Source organism: Aspergillus welwitschiae (genome assembly GCF_003344945.1).
Source record: "Aspergillus welwitschiae strain CBS 139.54b unplaced genomic scaffold BDQ94scaffold_46, whole genome shotgun sequence".
In the NCBI taxonomy this organism is placed as follows: domain Eukaryota; kingdom Fungi; phylum Ascomycota; class Eurotiomycetes; order Eurotiales; family Aspergillaceae; genus Aspergillus; species Aspergillus welwitschiae.
The window spans coordinates 53,261-72,294 of NW_020798740.1; the positions used below are offsets into that span (position 1 = coordinate 53,261).

General features: G+C 49.3%; 5 protein-coding genes across 5 annotated transcripts; 3 read left to right on the forward strand and 2 right to left on the reverse strand.

Moving 5' to 3' along the window:
* Positions 1 to 110: 110 nt before the first annotated feature.
* gfsA (glycosyltransferase family 31 protein) lies at positions 111 to 2,923 on the forward strand. The gene has a single exon (XM_026767906.1). The coding sequence runs from the start codon at positions 587 to 589 to the stop codon at positions 2,183 to 2,185; it is 1,599 nt and encodes a 532-aa protein (XP_026621348.1). The 5' UTR covers positions 111 to 586; the 3' UTR covers positions 2,186 to 2,923.
* Positions 2,924 to 6,443: 3,520 nt separating this feature from the next.
* Positions 6,444 to 7,366, forward strand: BDQ94DRAFT_174809 (MADS-box domain-containing protein; the record flags this gene model as incomplete). The annotated part of the gene is made up of 3 exons (XM_026772404.1): positions 6,444 to 6,689; positions 6,874 to 7,008; positions 7,088 to 7,366. The coding sequence occupies 3 exons, from the start codon at positions 6,444 to 6,446 to the stop codon at positions 7,364 to 7,366; spliced, it is 660 nt and encodes a 219-aa protein (XP_026621349.1).
* A 1,505-nt stretch (positions 7,367 to 8,871) lies between these two features.
* On the reverse strand, positions 8,872 to 11,390 carry BDQ94DRAFT_152154 (DUF803 domain protein). Its single transcript, XM_026767907.1, has 4 exons — positions 11,120 to 11,390; positions 10,908 to 11,045; positions 10,751 to 10,843; positions 8,872 to 10,687 (listed from the first exon to the last, which is right to left on the reverse strand). The coding sequence occupies exons 1-4, from the start codon at positions 11,159 to 11,161 to the stop codon at positions 9,167 to 9,169; spliced, it is 1,794 nt and encodes a 597-aa protein (XP_026621350.1). The 5' UTR covers positions 11,162 to 11,390; the 3' UTR covers positions 8,872 to 9,166.
* A 37-nt stretch (positions 11,391 to 11,427) lies between these two features.
* Positions 11,428 to 12,937, forward strand: BDQ94DRAFT_152155 (H(+)-transporting V1 sector ATPase subunit E). The gene is made up of 4 exons (XM_026767908.1): positions 11,428 to 11,516; positions 11,643 to 11,793; positions 11,872 to 12,383; positions 12,455 to 12,937. The coding sequence occupies exons 2-4, from the start codon at positions 11,761 to 11,763 to the stop codon at positions 12,603 to 12,605; spliced, it is 696 nt and encodes a 231-aa protein (XP_026621351.1). The 5' UTR covers positions 11,428 to 11,516; positions 11,643 to 11,760; the 3' UTR covers positions 12,606 to 12,937.
* Positions 12,938 to 13,202: 265 nt separating this feature from the next.
* Positions 13,203 to 15,771, reverse strand: BDQ94DRAFT_98540 (uncharacterized protein). The gene is made up of 7 exons (XM_026776984.1): positions 14,828 to 15,771; positions 14,674 to 14,775; positions 14,572 to 14,624; positions 14,386 to 14,515; positions 14,255 to 14,333; positions 14,050 to 14,203; positions 13,203 to 14,001 (listed from the first exon to the last, which is right to left on the reverse strand). Exons 1-7 carry the CDS (start codon positions 15,720 to 15,722, stop codon positions 13,363 to 13,365), a joined length of 2,052 nt encoding a protein of 683 aa, XP_026621352.1. The 5' UTR covers positions 15,723 to 15,771; the 3' UTR covers positions 13,203 to 13,362.
* Between the last annotated feature and the right edge of the window lie 3,263 nt (positions 15,772 to 19,034).

The following is a 19,034-nucleotide window of genomic DNA, read 5'->3' on the forward strand; positions in this document are numbered from 1 at the left end:
CCAACCCGTGGTCCAGCATTCGGCATTCCCACTTGGGATCGCTCCCAGTCGCCTGTCTCTCCTGTCTTCCGCCCTCATCTTCTTCCTCTACTTCTCGAACTCTTCTCCCCCCTCCGTATCCTTCTTCCCCTTTTCCCTTTTCCTCTCGCGACATTCTCAACCCCTCGACACTCAGCGCTCGCCTCCCTCTTCTTGTTCTCTCTTCCTTGAGCACTCGACGCACCGTCTTGTTGCGATTTCGTCGGCCTGTTCTCTTTGGGGGTTTTTCTCTTCTCGCTACTTGTTTCCTGCGGCTTTCTGCCCCCCCATAATTTCTTCCGGGGCTTCTCACCCCTTTCCGTGACCGTGTCGCAGGTCTCGACGCTGCCAGCCTTTCGTTGACAGTCTACCAGGCAATAGAAAATTCTTTCCTGCTCGGGATCAGTTTTCTATCGGCCAATTCCACTCTTTACACCATATTTCCCATACGTGACGATTTGCGAGAACGGTTCAAGTGACGACAACCCTTTCTTTCCGGTTGACGTGCTTTTGAGACGAGAGAAAAAACTAAATTTTATAAATCTCGTCACCGACTTCTTCAATTCACATGTTCAAGAATACTCATAATAATACCGCCAAAATGCCGATGTTCCGTATGAAAACGGTTTTCCCTCTGATCGCTCTCTTCTCGATTGGATTCTTTTTCTGGTGCGTTGAGCGCTTCGACCAGGCTGCTCTCCTGCGTTTCAAGCATCCAGCCGATCGCGTCGCTGGTTCAACCCCGCAAATCCAGTTGCAACCGACACCCCCATCCAAAGCCTGCGATGTGGACCCTGGTCTCCAGGCTCCTCTGCCCTTCAGCGAATGGCTTCCTCGCAAGAACTACACCCGTGCCTACTTCCGTCCTCACCATGTGAGCCCCAAGACCGAGTTCAACTCGCTTGAGGATATCGAAGTCCCGGTCCTCCCTCCGATGACCGTCATGGAGCGTGGTATGGTCGTGTCGCCCGAGAACGAGGAACCCATGCCTTGCCCTCCGATCATCGACGTCAACGTCGCTGCTGATAACGATGTGGATGAGACCGACAAGCTCCTGTTTGGTCTGGCCACCACTGCTGACCGTCTGGACCGTTTGCTTCCTTCTCTGCTGTACTCCTACGGAAACACCAAGGCCGGCTTGATTGTACTTGTTCCGGAATCGGACGACGACATTCCCAAGCAGGAGGCCTACTTCCGCAACCGTGGCTTGGATTTGACCCTGATCCAGTCTCCTTTGGACTTCACCGCTCGTTACTTCGGTCTGGTTCAGGCTTTCGCAGAGACCATCCGGACCAAGCGCCCTCAGACTCAGTGGGTCAGCTTCATTGATGATGACACTTTCTTCCTGTCCCTGCCGACCATCGCTGAGGAATTGAAGCTCTTCGATGTGAGCAAGAAGCATTACATTGGTGCCTTGTCTGAGGCTAGCTGGCAGGTGGATACTTTCGGCCACATCGCTTTCGGTGGTGCTGGTGTTTTCGTCTCCAAGCCCCTTCTCGATGTTCTGGAGGAATACTACGATGAGTGCCAGTCTTGGGGTGAGCAGCCCGGTGACCAGAAGCTCGGCCAGTGCATCCAGAGATACGGAGAGACCCCTCTTACCCTCTGGCCCTCGCTGTACCAGATGGACATGAAGGGTGAGGTTGACGGTGTCTACGAGTCTGGCCGTAAGATTGAGTCCCTGCACCACTGGAACAGCTGGTACACCAAGGATGTTGTTAAGATGACCACTGTGGCTGCCGCTGCGGGTCGCCGCTCCGTTCTGCGCCGCTGGGTCTTTGACCAGGAGGAGATCGTCAACAACGCTACTGGTCGCTCCACCCGCACTTTCTGGGTGTTCACCAACGGATACTCGCTCGTCAAGTACACCTACGATGAGAACACCCCCGATGATGCGATCAACTTTGACCACACTGAGAAGACCTGGGAGGAGGATCCCCGTGGTTACGAGGCCCGCCTGGGACCCCTCCGCAACCGGGATCAGGAAGGAGTCACCAAGGATCGTTGGTTGTTGCGGGATGCCTTCGTGGTTGGCGACAATGTGCACCAGTGGTATGTGCGTGAAGAAGACGAAGGCCACAGCGTGATCGAGATCGTTTGGCTCGGCCCCAAGGGTGGTGGCGGTGCCGGCGTCCGGGACTTTGGAGTCCGCAGGCAACATCACTAAAGTCCTTGGTCATGCAACTCAATGAGAGACCAGACGACCGATACTGAGGCTGGCCCTTGGGATCTGTGAAGCTTTTCGATTCTTGCACATTCTTCATTCCGTTCCTTTACACTTTTCCAATTCTTTTTCTTTTCTTCCTTTTACTTTTAACTTGATCTTACTCTATATCTTCCTGCGACACCACAACACTAAAGAAACAATCATGCCAATCTACACGGCGACAAGGAAAACAAGAAAAGTGAAGGTGGTGCGGGAATGTATCTCTTTCGGTCACCGAGTCCTTCGGCCTCCCTGTTTTTGATCGATCATTTGCCTGGCGTTGTATTGGCGGAGTCAAGAATGGCGCAGTCCAAGGTCTGAACTGGTGGTTTTCAGCGAAGAGCATACCTCGTTTGAGTCTCCCTTGATTGACCTGGCTACGGCCTCGTGGGAGGGAATGATAATCATCCTCGCCCTGGGCCCATTGCTCACGACCCGACGTATCCCATTCCCTTATTTCTCCCGATTTTCTTTTTGCTGGCTTCTGTCGAGGGCTGCTTTCTTGCATCAATTTTTTGTAAAAATAGAATTTTGCCGGCCGAGCCGCGGTCGCTTGCTTGCTTTTGGAGATTAGCGCATTCGTCGTTATGGCAGAATATCACGAGTTAAAGTCTTAGATTAGATGATTATCTGTTAGCAATAGACACGCACGCACACAGTGATTGGCGCTGCGAAATAATATGACTGGAATAACTGGAGAATTGTGTTCGTAATGGGTGGTCCGATTGATTGCGTAGGCCAGTCTGATGCTTGTTTCATGTAGAGTCAGTCACTCACCAGCCGAGCAGGCAGTCAGTCATTAATGTATGATTGCCAAGGACACTCCAGTCGTAGTAGTCATAATAATAAAATACTCTTCGACAAAAGTAGTACACATCGCCCAATTAACCTACAAGATATACATAGAGACGAAGAGAGCAGGGAGGAAATAAAAGTACCAACAACCAACCCACTAGACAAACAACAAACAAACTACATCCATGATGATCATATATCAATGCATCATACATGCATACTACCTTGTGTAGCATCCCATCGTCCGTCTAGGCCAACAATCAAGTACTACGTAAGATTCCAAAAGCAAGTATTTACGAGTCGAACCATGTCGCTTCCTCCCCAGCGGTTCTTTTAGTTTGTAGTAATGCAATTTACCCCCAATCGGATCATTCCCTACGAACAAACGAACTCAGTGGGTGGCTGGCTGAATGAGGTGAACGGACTCATGATGGGGGTGTTGGTTATGGAGGTGATGATAGATAAATGATACTAGCTAGGTAGTTGGTTATGTGGCGACTGATTGATTAAGTTGTGTAGGTAGTAGTGGTAGTGGTAGTGGTAGGAATATATAGTCTCTACAAAGTACTACAGTTGGACTGGATATATAGCAATGACCTAAAAGAAATCCTCAACAATCAATCAACTAATGACTCAATCCAAGACATAAACGTCAGCGTCAACAAGATTAGAAATACAAGGGACCGAAACTACTTCTCTTCTTTCCCTTCTCATGCACATGGAATGGCATTGTGTGTCTCGTATTCTCATTGTTATTGCTACGAGGTTACATCCATACATCCCATCCCATTCCATCATCACACTTTTAGTATCCAATCGATTTTTAAAAATGCTAAGATCCCGCAGGGCTGAGAAATAGCATCTTACCCTGTTAAAGGATTAGTCTGACGTCGGTTCTTAGTTAATGATTCAGGGAGTGAGTTACATCTGGGCCGCCTGAAACTTAATCCGAGTTGGCTTTCATCCCTAACAGGCCTATCATGTAGCTTCTATGGGGTTTCCTGCTGAAGGATGACGATTATGGTGGTGATGAGAAGAAGTGATGGAGTGATGGATGGATATTAAGTTTCTGGGGCCATGTGATGGGAAGTAAACTACTTTTAACCGGTTTCGGGGACTGTTGGATGCGAATAATCAGGATCATTGTGTAGGTCACGCTACTTTGTGTGAATTTTTGATGTACTGTTTCGTCAGGTGTGAGTGTGTGAATGCTCGACAGATGATACCATTGTGGAGTAGATAGGTAGTCGGCAGGAGATGAGGAAAAGTCATATGTGGGTGAGAGTATGTTGATCATGACGATGGATGGGGTAATTTTTTTTTGCTTGCATGACCTGTATGTAGCAGGGAAGGTTATTTGGGATGGATGGTGTTAAGGTTCTATGTTAACAAAGTAGGATTTTTGGTAATGTGCTGGGACTCGAACTGAGAGTAAGTGATACTAGGTAGCTTCAATTGCTTAGAGTTCACCCGTGGTCCGTTCCCTCACTCTGGGTGAGAGGAAAGATGAACTTAAGAGGCTAGTGGCACGAGGTTGAAGAAAAGCCTCGTGGAAGAGAAGAGTAAAAGTAAAGTATAAGTAAAGATGATGATGGTTCAGAGTGATGACTGATCAGTGATTGATAGATATGATTTGATGCAGCCGGTGCAGAAGATTATCAGTTCCTGGGCGGGTCTCTATTGGTTTTGAGAGGGAATAATTGGGGATGTCCTTGCTGATGGGGGATGCCAATGATGGGGAAGGGAACAGAGCTGATTCGAACTGTGTATTGTTCAGTTCTAGTCACCTGTTTGCCATCTTACTATATATAGTTATGGATTTCCAGGGTTAGGCATGTCTGTGCTGAAGGATGAGGCTGTTGACTTTCTGTTCTTAGCGATGGCAGAGTGGAAGTAAACGCCAAAACCCTGTGAGTCAGATTAAGTTGTCAGCGTTGAATTCAAAGGAAAAACTGTGTGTAGCCGTAACGGAACGAATTACTGAGTTTGGATGGAGTCGAGTCTTTTCTTCAGGCGCCGCCGGGTTTGTTGAGGGATGCATCCGCCCGTGAGTTAGTACTTTTATGGGGGGAAGGATGATGGTGAACACTATGAGTTACATGCATACGAGATTGATGGATGGATGGATTGCTTGATTGATCAATCAAGCAATCAGTCAAATCAATCAATAGATTCAATAGTACGCGCATAGTCATGGTTATTTACTCACTGCCCTGAAAGTACGAAAAGGTACAGTAAGTGAGAGAGGCAGAGTGTGAGTGAGTTGGTAACTGCCTACCACCTATCTGCAGTATGCAATACGCGTCTCTTCCCACTTCTTGCCCAGTTCTCACTAAAGAGTTAAGTTGATAGACTAGAAAAATAGCTTCGATACTACCAAATACGCCCAGCTGCTGTTTGGCTTGGGGGCCAGTTACTACCGTAGTAGTAGAACGGCAGGGCACACGGGATGGACATGGAATGTTCGCCGCCACCCACTCTGCCCACATCCTAGTTAGTCAGTACATCGAACAACCATGACCCCGGTTTGGATCTGGTCCGAGTGAGATTATCGATCGATTTGAGGGATGGCGAATCAGTTGTGTGCATTAAAGACTTTGTGGGAAAGACAGTGCAGTGGTTCACACAAAACCACCTTGATGAATGAATGAATGAATGACTGGGTGATGGAGGGTCAACTAAGCTTTTCCCCATTTGTTCTTGAAGGAAACGGAAAGTGACCCTTTGAGGGGGGAGGGGGGTTGCCGTATTATTACGCGGTATGGGTGGGGAATGTGAGTTGGCCGCCGTATCAAATCCCCAATGCCTCACTGCGGCTAGGCCAATAGTGGCTCGGGCCAAGCCTGAGTCTTTCCCCACCGTCGGGTCTGGACAAAGGTTGTATTGTGACGGAAAGATTGGACAACTAAGGTGAGGAGTAAAGTGAGAGGGAAGTGAGCAGAGAGTAAGAGGAGTCAAAATTGGTGGAGAGTATGAATATATCAATAGAATGGAAAGGAGAGATACATAAGTTCCCCCCAAGATGGAAAAGTACAACATAGAGAACAAGAAAGAGAATGGAAAAGGAGGTATGCTAGAAATCTGGTGAGGAAAAAAGGGAAAGTTTAAAAGAGGGAACCCAAATACCACACGGAGTGTACGGTACGGTCACAGCCACGTGACAGACCGCCTGCCTGGTCTGCAGCGGCACTTTGCCTTCTTCGAACTTCCTCCTCCCCGTTTCTCTTTCCTTCTCGTCCTGAACCCAAACCCTGCGAAGCAAACGCGTTACTCGATTTGGTCATTCTCCCTCCCCCTCAAAAGCATCATTCCTCTTTGGGCATTCGTCTTCACGTCCCCCAGACTTCTTCCTTTCCTCTCATCTACCATTCTCGTCATTCACCTCTCTCTTTTTCCTCCATTCTAATTCCCCCCTAGTCTCATCATGGCCGACATCACTGCCGTCGGTGAGGAGAACCCTTCTCCTACTCAGGACGACCTGCAGCAGGCCGCCGGTAACGGCGCCGCTGACAACCGCGGCACCAAGCGCTCTCGCATGAGCGCCGACGACGACGACGATGATGATGACAAGCCCGGTCGCGAGCGCAGAAAGATTGAGATCAAATTCATTCAGGATAAGTCGCGTCGCCACATCACCTTCTCCAAGCGGAAGGCGGGTATCATGAAGAAGGTGCGTGCTGTCGCGTCTCTGCAGCCTCATCTCTCCCCTTCGTTATCGCCGTAAATTCTGTCGCCAACTCTAGTCTTTTCATGATGCGTCTTTTCTCGTCGTTGTCAAGCTTGTTTTGCACGTTCTCTGCCTGGAACTATTGCCGTTGGATCGGTGCTGACGCCTCAATGCGGTCGCAAAACAGGCCTACGAACTCTCCGTTCTCACAGGTACCCAAGTACTCCTCCTGGTGGTGTCCGAGACCGGTCTCGTCTATACTTTCACCACCCCGAAGCTTCAACCGCTGGTGACCAAGGCTGAGGGCAAGAACCTCATTCAGGTGAGTGCTGTGCCACTGCTTCCTCTCGTCTACACGAGTCGAACTCAACGCGACTGACTCCGTCCGTTTCCATGTACAGGCCTGCCTGAATGCACCTGATCCCACTACCAATGAGAATGGCGTTGATGCGCCCGAGGTGCCGGCTGAGACGCCAGAGGATGTCAGCCACAGCAATGTCAACCCTCAACAGTCGAATATCCCCCGTCCCGCCGGTATGCACCCCGGCTACATGACGAACGAACAACAGCAGCAGATGGCCTACTACCAGGGCCTTCAGCAGCAACAGCAGGCAGGAGGACAGTATCCTGGCATGCCTGTGGGTAACCGGATGCCACCTCAGCACCAGCCCACGGCGTAAGCGGTGGCTATGTGTCTTCATGCCCCGCGTTTTCAAGCACCTGAGGGGCCCAGACAGTTGTTCGCATCCTTGTCAACTCCAGCGCGTGCAGCTTTCCTCTACGGCCTTCCTTTGATACCCAACGATTTGTTTCCAGACATAATTCATACTATTGAAACCGGTCTACAGTGTTGTACCGCCGCGCAACTCAGAACGAAGAACGGAGAGATGACCTTATAGTAATCTGTGTATAGCCTGACTCGTTGGTATTGCAGTTTACACACACACCTGAGTCGCTAGCCTCGGTGTTCGCAAGATGCCTCGTGCTATTTGTCGTGTTTCACCGAAGACCCTCCCTATAAAAGCCAAAAAATAGCCAATCGAAAAAAAGGGAAGAACAAAAAAAAAAAGAACAAAAAGGAAAATGAAGGCCAGGCTGCACGACTGAATCTTGAAGGATGCAAGAGACTTCGATCTGGGCTCCCCAGGCTATTAATTGTTTTTCTTCGTTGCTCACATCTCCTAATCCTTTTCCTAGACGACGGTGAAAGTGGCGGTGTTTCTGGTGCTTTTACCCTACTCTTTTTTTCTTGTTTCTTTTCTTCTCTCTATTCCTACTGGCGAAGTGGTTATCTGTTTATCTTTCATAAATTGTTGTTTTCGTCTTGCGTTGATTAATTGACCTCCCTTGATTTCCACATGTGATTTATCCCCCCTTGCGCCAGGCTCGTCAGCCGCGATTCTCCCTCCCCCTTCGACAATGATCCTTGGCTTGCGGGCAAGTTCGAATGACAGCTCCGGAAGCAAGAAGGGTGAGAGAGGGGCGGGGTCACGAGACAGTTGGACGCAAGATTGAGGGGGTGTTATTTGATTGAGTAACTTGATATGATGTTGGATGGATAACCTTCATCGGGTAAGAAGTATGTCATGTATGGTATGGAGAAAACCGGAACTATTACTATTTGTCCTGCTATGCTACACTTATGACCCTTGCCCAATAGATAACTAAACTACATACCATACCAAGTAGTCAGCAGCAAGCCGTAGATCATCAGTCTGCCCCTCACCCACTGCGCCCTATCTATGGGCACCCTTATGCACATTGTCATGTACCATTGAACATATCGGGATGGATGTTCAGGTGTCCTTAAGTAGTAGACGAGGAAGAGAAAAAGCCATCTCATATACATCTATCCCTTGAACAGACAGAAGCTTCTAACGGAGCCATGTTGATAGACATAATACCCACCAGACAGAACTATAGTAGTGAAAGGGGAATGATACTACGAAAGTGATATAGTATGCCAGCTCACTAATTAGTTCTCTAGATCTCGTGACCAGGTATATGTTTATCCACCTATCTAATTATCCATCTATCCCGTGACATGGCGATCCGGTTCTGTATGATGTAAGGACGACTAGGTATGAGAAAACTAATGAATCATGCAGGAAAAAATTGAGGAGAGGGTGGGGTAGTAGGGAAGAAGGAATGAGCAAGATAAACTTTTGATTCTGTATTAGTACGTATTGTATCTCTTATTTGGTTCGTTCAGTTTCTAATCAAAAAGACAAGAAGTAGATAGGAAGTATTGATGCTCTGGTGTGGTGTAAACTATGAGAGAATAGGTTTGTTGGTGTATCCTTATAGATAGATAAAAGATGGTATGAAGTTATTGTACATTGGTTGAAAGGAAACAGGAAGGGGTTATCATTGATGTGTATTTATGGGGTGGGTCTAGTGGATATAACCAAGAGGCCTGGGGTAAGATTGGAATGCGGATAAGATGGCGGTGCAGGAAGCGACGGAATGGATGTCTACTTTCATTCTGTGCGTTGGTCAGGACTGGCTTCAAGGTCGGGGTCCGGACTGGATGAGCTCTGGCGTCTTTCTCGATTGCTACCGGTCCATTGAGTGAGGTATTGAAGACCGCTTCGCCAGGCTCCGCGGAGAGTGCTCCTCGGACCTGCGAGGAGATTCGAGTACCCGGCTGATGAATCTGCGTCGGTGAGGGATTCGCGGCGACGATGCCCCGATACTAGGTTGTCTGAGCGGTCGTCCTGGGTGCCGTAGCCGGTTGCGTGGGGTTGGGGCTTCGAAAGGAGACTGCGGTTCTCTGGAGCAGGTGCTGATGTTCGCCGTTGCTTGCGACGCCCCTGATATACGGCTTGTGATGTTCTGCGCGGGTTCCAGGTATTCTGGTTGACTGAAATGGTGCTGGAGCGGCGAGGTCCACGCTGGAAACTGTTTCTCATTCTGCTTCTTGACTGGGCCGAAGGTGGATCTCCAAATGTGCGACTGCGCCTGGAGGAACGCATCATAGCTGCGGCGTAGTCAAAGTCAGAGTCATCCAACTCTGCCCAGATGGAAGCTGGATCGAGATCTGCCGTGGAGTCCTGCGGACTCAATGAGGATTGAGGTAGAGGCAGACTGGGTGCTCTCTTATGAATACTTCGCCGAGGAATTTGAGCACTGCGTAAGAGGGGCTCACGCTCCAGATCCTCGTGGCTGTCCCTTCCCAGACTAAGGGGGGAGGTTTCATGCTCCTCGACGACAGCCATTCCAGGACCAAGGCCAGTCTGAGACGGTCCGACAACAGTCACAGCCGCATGGCTGTCTATGACCTCTAAGCGCCACGACAAGCAGAGGACACCTCCAAGTAAGACAATTGTTCCAAGCGATATCAGCCCAGCATGGAAGCCTGCCAGCTGGGACATTTGCCGGAAGTATATTAATCCATCTATGATGGCGATAATATTATAGATGCAGAAGACGAATGGGTACAGAACACTGGTGCTGCACAGCTTCAGGCCCCGATGTAGATAGAATAGTTGAGAGAGGGCAAGACCGATCATGGCGAGAAGAATGACCCAAGATTGCCAGCGGTCGAATTGATTGACACGATCCACGACCGTCCGAACGAGGAGCTCCACGGCTGATTTAGCGAGCAGAAGAGAATGCGCCGATAGGATACCACTGATCATGCCATAGCATAGACCGCGGATCAGTCGAACACGTCCGTGGGAGATTTGCAAGTGCGGCCTATATGAACCGCGTGTGCCGGGGTATTTAGAACGAGATGGAGAAGCCAGGAATTTCAGCAGGCGGGAGCCGAGATAGATGACCAGCACCAATACGGCCGTCCCTGCCATCCAAAGTATAAAGTTTCGACGCTGCAGTAGCTCCAAAAGCTGATCGAGAGTATGCGCTGGCTCCCCCACGGCGCCAAAAACCGCTATAAGGAGCGCGCCGATGCAGACCAAGACTGTGCCGATGAGAGAGTATCTGGTGAAAGCTTCACCCAGGATCAAAGTAGCAAATATGGTATTGAAAACAAGCCCGGACTAGTACAGAATATGTTAGCGGCGCCCGGGAAATCTACCATATGATTCAGGGAAGTCACTGACTGCTTGAAGGGTTGAAAGCACCGGAAGCGGGAGGGTAGTTATCTGGATGGTGCTGCCGACGATGTTCGCAATGACGAACATCAGCATCCCCAACTACGTAGAATCAGCAAGGCCGGTTCGTAACGGATGCATTGTATAGAGAGGAGCATAATCTGACCTGCCATCTCCGACGTTTGTAGGGTGGTCGACGTATATCGTACGGGTGTTTCTCGTCCTCGAGGATATGCGACTTGCGTTGTAGGGTCAGCCCGATGGCCTGGAGACTGGTCGAGATCAACCCGACAACAACCCCAACCTAGAACCGCCATCTGATTAGCACAGCAGCTCGATATGAAAAAAACTGAGAACACCGGAGAGGGAAGAACAAACCGCGACACTCCCCTGGGGCGATAAGTCACCAAGATTACCCATCTCGGATATCCTCGTGCATTGGTCGCTGAGCCGGGGGACAAAGACCAGACACGCATTAGACAGGATACGACAGGACTAGTAGGACCGACTCCATTGTCCAGAGCGACGTAGTAACCAAATGAGAGAGAAAAACCAGACCGAACCGAATGGCTGTGGGGAAGAAGCAGCAGTAACTAGAGGGGGAAAGCGGGAGAGCAAGTGAGTTCCTGAGCGGCCGCCAAGTTGCGAATCGATCAGCAGATCCGCCAAGTGCAACGTTTCCCTCCGCTGCTTGTTGTTGCTGCTTGTTCTCCCTGTATTCCCCCACCCAGTCACTCACTCACCCTCCCCTCTCCATACATTCCTGCCGGTCCAGGTGAGTAATAATAGTCCCCGACTTGTTCTATTTCCAATAATATACCGGTCGCGATCCATGACCGTTGACTATTTCCACCCCCTTGATCTGGCGCAGCAGGCTGACGTTGATTGACCGCCCCCCAAGAAGGCACCTCCGCATCGGGAAGCTCAACTGACGTTGTCTCTTCCAAACCCCCCACATATCGATACCTTTCGCTCTCCCCTCTACAACTTCCGATCTATACAATTACTCCATCGTCACCATGTCGCAAAGTCATGCGTTGTCCGATGATCAGGTATGTCGCCCGATTTCCGACTAGGGACCATGCATGTGTCCGCTTCCGAGCTGAGCTGATACCATTATCTCCATCCAGGTTGCGGGCGAGCTCCGCAAGATGACGGCCTTCATCCGGCAGGAAGCGCTGGAGAAGGCCCGTGAAATCCAGCTCAAAGCTGACGAAGAGTTCGCCATCGAGAAGTCCAAGCTCGTTCGCCAGGAGACTGCCGCCATCGACACTCAGTATGAGAAGAAGTTCAAGCAAGCTTCCATGTCCCAGCAGATCACTCGCTCCACTCTCGCCAACCGCACCCGTCTTCGTGTTCTTTCTTCTCGCCAGGAACTCCTTGATGATTTGTTCCAGAAGGCTCGTGATCAGATCTCCGGTATCGCAGCTAAGGATGCGTCGAAGTATGAGGCTGTGCTGAAGGGCTTGGTTCTTGAGGGCTTGTACGCTCTCAATGAAGACAAGGTGTCTATTCGGGCGAGGAAGCAGGATACTGATGCTGTGAAGAAGGCCATTGAAGAGGCCGAAAAGGAATTCAAGGAGACCGTCGGCAAGGAGACGTCTGCGGAGCTGGACGAGGAGGAGCCGCTGCCCGAGGGATCGTAAGTCCCCTTTCACCTTTCTTACCTCCAAATTTGTCCCCAATATGGTCGTCTAACCTGGTGAATCATAGTGCTGGTGGTGTCGTCATTATCGGTGGCCAGGGCAAGATCGAGATCAACAACACGTTCGAAGAGCGGCTGCGCCTGCTCGAAATCGACGCCCTGCCCGCCGTCCGCGAGACGCTGTTCGGTAAGAACACCAACCGGAGGTTCTACGACTAGACCAATTCTACGTGTCACTTGCCAAGCGAATTTACAATACCTGAACCCGTTTCGTCGTTGCAGCCTGTATCTATGTACTCCGGTTCTTTTTTCAGGAGAGCACCATAGCCTTGTATAAAGTCCTTCAATTCATTCTTATCAGAAACTCAACAGAGTTCATCCCATAACGTCGGCCTGCTTCGAATGTTCTGAGCGTTTACCGGAATCAAACATGGGCATGTGATAGAATCACCTTGGTCCGAGAACCTACTATATCGTATATATCATAGGCATTGAATCCGGAGACTTTCGTGCATGTTTCACAAGTATAATCTATAGTATGATGAGCAACCCAACATGGCTCAACTATAAGGCGCAGCAAATTCCCAACAATGACCTCCAGGATAAAGGTGATAGGTTCCACGGGACTAATCAATAAGGTACCCCGAACAAATTAAGAGCAAAACCAATGAACAACGATGCTGTAGACATAATCAGCCTAACGCCACATATCATCATCTGTCGACTGTGACCCCAAATCTAGCCTTCTCCCACCCTCGACCTTTATCTCCCCTCAATCTCGAAAGTTCATAAAAAGCACCTGGACCGGCCAGTGTGCATGCTAATGCGAACATCAAGGCGACTGACTGCATAATATACCTCCGACGAGCTATCATTATTGTGAAAGACCGGCGTAACCGGTACTGTTCGATGAGCGAGCAGACTGTCAAAGACTCTCAATGGAAATAGCTGATATATCTCGGCGGTGGAAGACACATTAAGATTCTGTGTCATGTGGCCGGAATGGCAGCTCACCGTTGCCCTTCGGATCCTTGAAGAATGACTTGAACACGCCCTTGTTCTCTCTCCTTTCCTCAGGGACCCCAAGAATCGACTTTTTCGGACGTGGTTTTGTCCTGACGGAATATACGACTCGATAATGTAGAGCCTCGATAGCTTCCTTGGCCAACGTCCGTTTCAAGTGGGATGCACCCGAATCCTCAATGGAAGTGAAGATGATTTTAAGCCGATCAGAAAGGGCATCAACGGCAGCATTGAATTCTTTCTCAGCTTCTTTATCTGAAAAATCGACTTCATACCGTCCAGAATCGATGGCAATGTTAAGAAGGATAGTGACAGCTCCAAGTTCCCCGTAATCGTACTCATGCTGCCCTTTCCCTTTGTACCACTTCACATCGAACCGCTGTTGATTGAGAATGCTGGTTATGCGCTTCAGATCGATGAGCATTTCTGGCGGCTCACTTAGTGGTGAAGCATCATTTGTCAAGAAGGACACGGCGAGGCGACACCGTAGGAGTGCGAGCCAATCTGATGTTGGAAGTATATGCCTGACCAGGCGACTCTGTGACGTCGCATCTTTGATTGTGTCAAAGGCAGTCGTACAGACACGATGCACCTGGATATGTTAGCGAGGTATGCGAACCTGAATGAAACTCGATCATACCATGTCATCGGCCGTATCGTCAGGGGCACTCTCTAACATGGTGACGATGGTTCTTTCCAGTTCAGAACAGACCAAAAAATTGCTGGTCAAGGAGACATCAAGAGTGAGACGGAATAGTAAATCCAATGCGCGCTCTCGAGTATCCTCTGCAAACCTAATACCAATGTTAGCATTCGGAGATAGAACAGGATATTCTAAAACTTACAGGTCTGCAGCTCCACTGAGCAACTCAAGAACAGAGACCAACATTCCCTCACGTAGGGAATTGCTCTTCACATTATGTTCTGCATATTACTGTCAATGGATGCTTGTGCTGAGGTTGATGCAGTGACGTACTGTTAATGTGAGCATCTGGGACAATCTTTTCAGACGTTGCCAATGCTTGGGGAGTGGTTCCCAATTGTTGGAAAACTTGATCGATGTCGGCCGGTTTTATGAGGGACTTGACCCGCTCAGGATTCACATTCTAAGCGATATCAGCAAAGTGTGCCACGATCATTCCAATTCGTCATAGCCACTGACTCTAAATGCTCTACAAAGCGCTTGCCTGATGCTGTCTTGCGTCTCCGAGGGTACTGAGGAACTGTAAGCGATGAAAATATTTCCGCAGGATTCCACACCAACCAGCTTTAAAAACCCACGAGATGAACTCGTCCGGCAAGTATGACCGCGATAGAGCGAAATCGACAATGCCTGAGTGGAGTGCCCGCTCCCTGGAGTGTCTCTCTGCAAAGCAATTCAGCACCGAGACTAAAAACAGCATGCTTCGTATACTAACCTCGTAGTCGAAACATAAAACCGTCCTGATCTATGCACTCTTTGGGAAAGTCAACCGCAGGGGGCAATTCGCTTTTATAGTCAAAGAAGTGCCATGATTTCTCTAGGTCAAGAGCCTCTGTTCTTCGGACAGCATCTAGAAGACGTCGCAGCCCCATTTCGTCGTCTTGATCGCCCAGAGCCGATGCGAGAGTATCCTCATTAAGCTGTGTGGTCGGTAAATGCGTGCTGTGTTTCACATCATCCTGCTTTCCGTTCTTTCGCATATCTTCTTTCTCAAAAGCAGCTTTCAGCTTTGCAATACCAGCCTCGGTTTCATTATCATCAACTGCTTGGACAACAAGCGAGTCTAGCGTATTGCTGTATTTTGGGACCTTTACTGGAAAGCGGGACCGGTTATTTGACTTTGCGCCGTTCAAGCTGCCATTCCGCAAGGTCATTCCTGGATTAGACGTATCATTCTCTCTATCTTCTTTGCTTACAAAACCAGGCGGCTTAACAATCCTCGCAAGAAGATCGTCTGGAGACTCGAACGAGCTTAATGAATCTGTATCCTCACCATCCGAGCTGATAACAACCTCCTTCCCGTTCTTCATGACACGCTGTGAGGAGTTGAAACTTGCTCCAGGAGATGGATCATTAGCTGCAGACTCTGTGCTGAGGAAGCTGTGATGAAGCCCGGCGTCATTATCGCCATCCTTTATGGATTGAGATAAAGACAGTGCCAGCTGAGAGTCTGGCTCCGCTAATGAGGAATAAGAGGGGCCATTTGAATGAAGAAATTGCGGGGACGAATGAGATGTCTGATCGGGGTCATTGACTCGGTCACTGGTCTGAGCGCCTGGGTTCACTGCTGCAAAAGCCGGACGGTTGAAGAAACTGGTAATGCGTCGCATGCCGGACACTTTGGTGAAGGGGGATATATTATGCTGTAGAGTATGACCCGCATGCTTTGTTCGGTAGATCTCCGCACTTAGCCTCTGTTGGACACGCTGGGCGCGTGCCACAGTGCGCGTGGTCACATGATCATGAGTCAGCATGTCTATTCATTACCCAAAACGGCTACAGGAAATTGACTGGTATCGACTATTGATTTTGAATACCTGGGCAGTCAGTAGTACTGCTGGTAGTAGTTTAGCCGATTTGCCAAAGACAGTTGTTCTCTGTCACTGCTAACTCGATCTATTTTTTTTTCCAGATTGTGATGTACCGCGCCGATTCACCAGTGGTGCGTCAGCTTCTCCATGCGCCATGACCGTTAATGTAGGGGTAGTCCAATACTCCGATGATTATGCGTCCTTGATTCCATTCCATCGATCCTTCCTGGGTGATTTGCACACTGTGTTCTCGCTTGTTCTAGACTACTAACCCTTTTCTCTGTGGAAGGCTCCCTGAAAGTCTGCTTGACTGTCGACCTCCTTTTGATCGTTGCTATTCAGACCCCAAGCTAGCCATGTTCACTACCTGTGTGTCACTGGGGCCAAAAGGAGATACAACTCTGTTACAAGGCCCTGCTGACTTGCTAGCTTCGATAGTCACACAGCTGGCTCAATCTGCCAATAGTCCGTCCATCACTACTCACAGTAGACAGAAAAGATTTTTTTTCCTTTCGCAGGATCGTATTTGGGCGCGGTCCAGGGGTGGAAAAGTGGTGCAGATCTATCTCTAAAGTACTTTGTAGTCCCCACACCGGTTCACGGTTGATCTGACCATCTGACGCCAATCTGTCATATCTCTGCTTTTGGGGGCTGGAAGATGCCCACCAGACTGAAGTACATGGCCAGGCTTAGATTGCTGGATTCTTGTTTTCTCGATACATTTTCCATCTCTCCTGGCTGTGCCATGTGGATGTGGATGCAGCTGCAAGCTGCGGTCGGTCTTGTTTGGAAGCCGCCGGGTTCGAAATTGGCAAAGGGGTAAGTAGAATCGCCTAATGAAACATTTTGCAGGTATACATTTCGAGGTCCGTTTTTGTACAAATGAAAGATTATGCTGAAAGCACAATCATTTGTCGATGGAGATATTGCGGCCCCCCACGGCCAAGGGGAGAGACTGTAATGCGAAATCGCCAGTTCGTGAGGTATTTAAAAATGGGAGAATCATGGTAAATTAGCCGAGCTTTGGGGGTACGTAACGGAACTGCCTACTCAGCCTCCCGCCCAGGGTGGACATCGAGATTTGTTTGTGCTAATGGAAACGGGCATATAAATATGTAACATAAAAAGTGGAGGAAGCGTCTTATTGAATGTCTACAGCAGAAAACAAGCGATTTCTGCACATATGGCTAAACATACCTCCACGCTCATTGTTAGATAATCGGGGATAGGATCTGGCTCACTGAAACAGTCTCGGAGTGATCTTCTTCTAGCCCCCGTAAACAGCAAAGGTTAGTATGAACTACGCGCAATAGGTATGGGACCACACCAAACCGCATCGGGAAGACTGGCCTCCCCACTAACAGAAGCAGCCAAGACTGGAAAAGGAGTAGAGTCTGCATGAAGCATGACTGGGCAAAAGGGGAACGAGAATGTCAGGTACCCGTGCTTGGGGAACAGTAGACATGAGTGTACTGGAGTCGGATGCTTTTATATCCGGCATTCTGAAGCGTTCTGGTGCTAGACCATGCACAGTCCATGTGCAATTCTACAATGCAAGACTAGGAGCACCGTTGATTCAATATATGCAGTTAGCACGGATTTCTGTGGTACCTCCGAATCTCCGCGCTCCGTAGGGTGGACCTATCCATGGATGCCATCAGCATGTGCCGTCCCGGACGGCTGTTAGCCTGTTTCAGGCTCCGTATCCCGACCCAGACTCGCAAGCGCCCCCCAAGGTACGGAAGGAGAGGCCTACCAACTAACGCGACAGCTTCCGTTCCATGAAGGGTCGTTGAGTGGTCCGGCCTGAACATATCTACACGCTGTTGTCTTGACTATCCATGCATGTTACATCCGGGCGGTTCAATCCCTCCTTTAGGGGGGATTAGAATGTATCATCGCTGGGCTGGCGGGAGATCAGCTTCGAGACAAGGAGTTGCGACTGGAGGTACCAATACTTGCCATGGGATCCGATTGGTGTGCAAATGAAATGCTGAAGAGATGAAGAAGGGTCAACCGGAGACGCTGTGTCTATAAATAATAAATCAAGAAATCGTTCGCGCAGTCTAATGAAAACTGGCCATATTCATGGAAGACCGACAGTTCCGTCGAAGAGGGGCCTGGATACACACAAAGTAGTAAGAAGACCAACGTCGAAAGGGCTCCATTCTGATCAGCGTTCATATGTACCCATGCGCAGTCTAGGGCGAGGCTGGTAAACCCGGTCGGAAATTCCACACACCATGAAATCCAATAATACACAGTAGTGTATTCCAGATTACATGTGAGAAGAAATAGTTATGATAGGGAAAATCATCGTCGTTCTCAAGCATCATAATCCATGCCGCAGGAGATAGTAGTGGTGATTGCTGTTGTTGTGCTCGAATGTACTCCATAGCAGGGGTGAGGCAGGTACCTGACGGGAGCCCGGAACAGTACAGCATCCATAGGTAACCGCCTCCCCCATAGGCCTACTCACTTACTACATGGATCATATCCAGGAGTTGCTTAGTAGTTTCCATGTAGATGAAACATGAACCGAAAGTCCATCTGATTGGAGACCGACCCATCTGCCCGGTTATATTTGAAAATTTACAAAGTCGGGGAGGCATGTTTACCATACGGAGCTGACAAACCCTGGAAAGTTACACTTTTTGGCACTCCCCGTATTGTGCCCGTATTACACAGCCGTCGTCTTCTCCCCCCGGGGGCCTCCAGGAGGGATTGTCGGCTGGGCTGGCTCTCCAAGAAACTGACGCTGTCCTTAAGCCTCTTTCTTACTCTTGCCTCTGGAGGACCGGTTCCTTTTTTGCATGAGTTTCTTGGTTTTCTTTCTTCTCGTTTGCTTTGCCTTCGACATTCTTTCGTTAATGGCACACGAATGCATAATCCTCAGTAACCCTCGATCTTTTCCCCCTCCGCTCGTTTCACCTTCCTGACTGCCTTGTGTTTTGGGCGTCCCTTGGTGTTAATTGACGCTTCATTCCTTCTCCTTCACGTTTGACCTGCTTGAGCGCCTACCAGCATTAATTGCGAACCCGTCTACCCACCAGTTCCTGTAAATACGGCCTTCGATTTTCTACTGCACTAAAAACAAATCCGCGACGGAAA

Bases quoted from the DNA above. Each gene is read 5' to 3' on its own strand.
- BDQ94DRAFT_98540 (XM_026776984.1), bottom strand. From the start codon at position 15,722: ATGCGACGCATTACCAGTTTCTTCAACCGTCCGGCTTTTGCAGCAGTG. The intron at 14,516-14,571 runs GTCAGTGGCTAT...GATATCGCTTAG, and splicing joins CGCTTTGTAGAGCATTTAGA to AATGTGAATCCTGAGCGGGT. The intron at 14,002-14,049 runs GTATGATCGAGT...TAACATATCCAG, and splicing joins ACGATACGGCCGATGACATG to GTGCATCGTGTCTGTACGAC.
- BDQ94DRAFT_152155 (XM_026767908.1), top strand. From the start codon at position 11,761: ATGTCGCAAAGTCATGCGTTGTCCGATGATCAG. The intron at 11,794-11,871 runs GTATGTCGCCCG...ATCTCCATCCAG, and splicing joins ATGCGTTGTCCGATGATCAG to GTTGCGGGCGAGCTCCGCAA. The intron at 12,384-12,454 runs GTAAGTCCCCTT...GGTGAATCATAG, and splicing joins GAGCCGCTGCCCGAGGGATC to TGCTGGTGGTGTCGTCATTA.
- gfsA (XM_026767906.1), top strand. From the start codon at position 587: ATGTTCAAGAATACTCATAATAATACCGCCAAAATGCCGATGTTCCGT.
- BDQ94DRAFT_152154 (XM_026767907.1), bottom strand. From the start codon at position 11,161: ATGGGTAATCTTGGTGACTTATCGCCCCAGGGGAGTGTCGCG. The intron at 10,844-10,907 runs GTCAGATTATGC...GATTCTACGTAG, and splicing joins ACAAACGTCGGAGATGGCAG to TTGGGGATGCTGATGTTCGT. The intron at 10,688-10,750 runs GTCAGTGACTTC...ATTCTGTACTAG, and splicing joins TGCTTTCAACCCTTCAAGCA to TCCGGGCTTGTTTTCAATAC.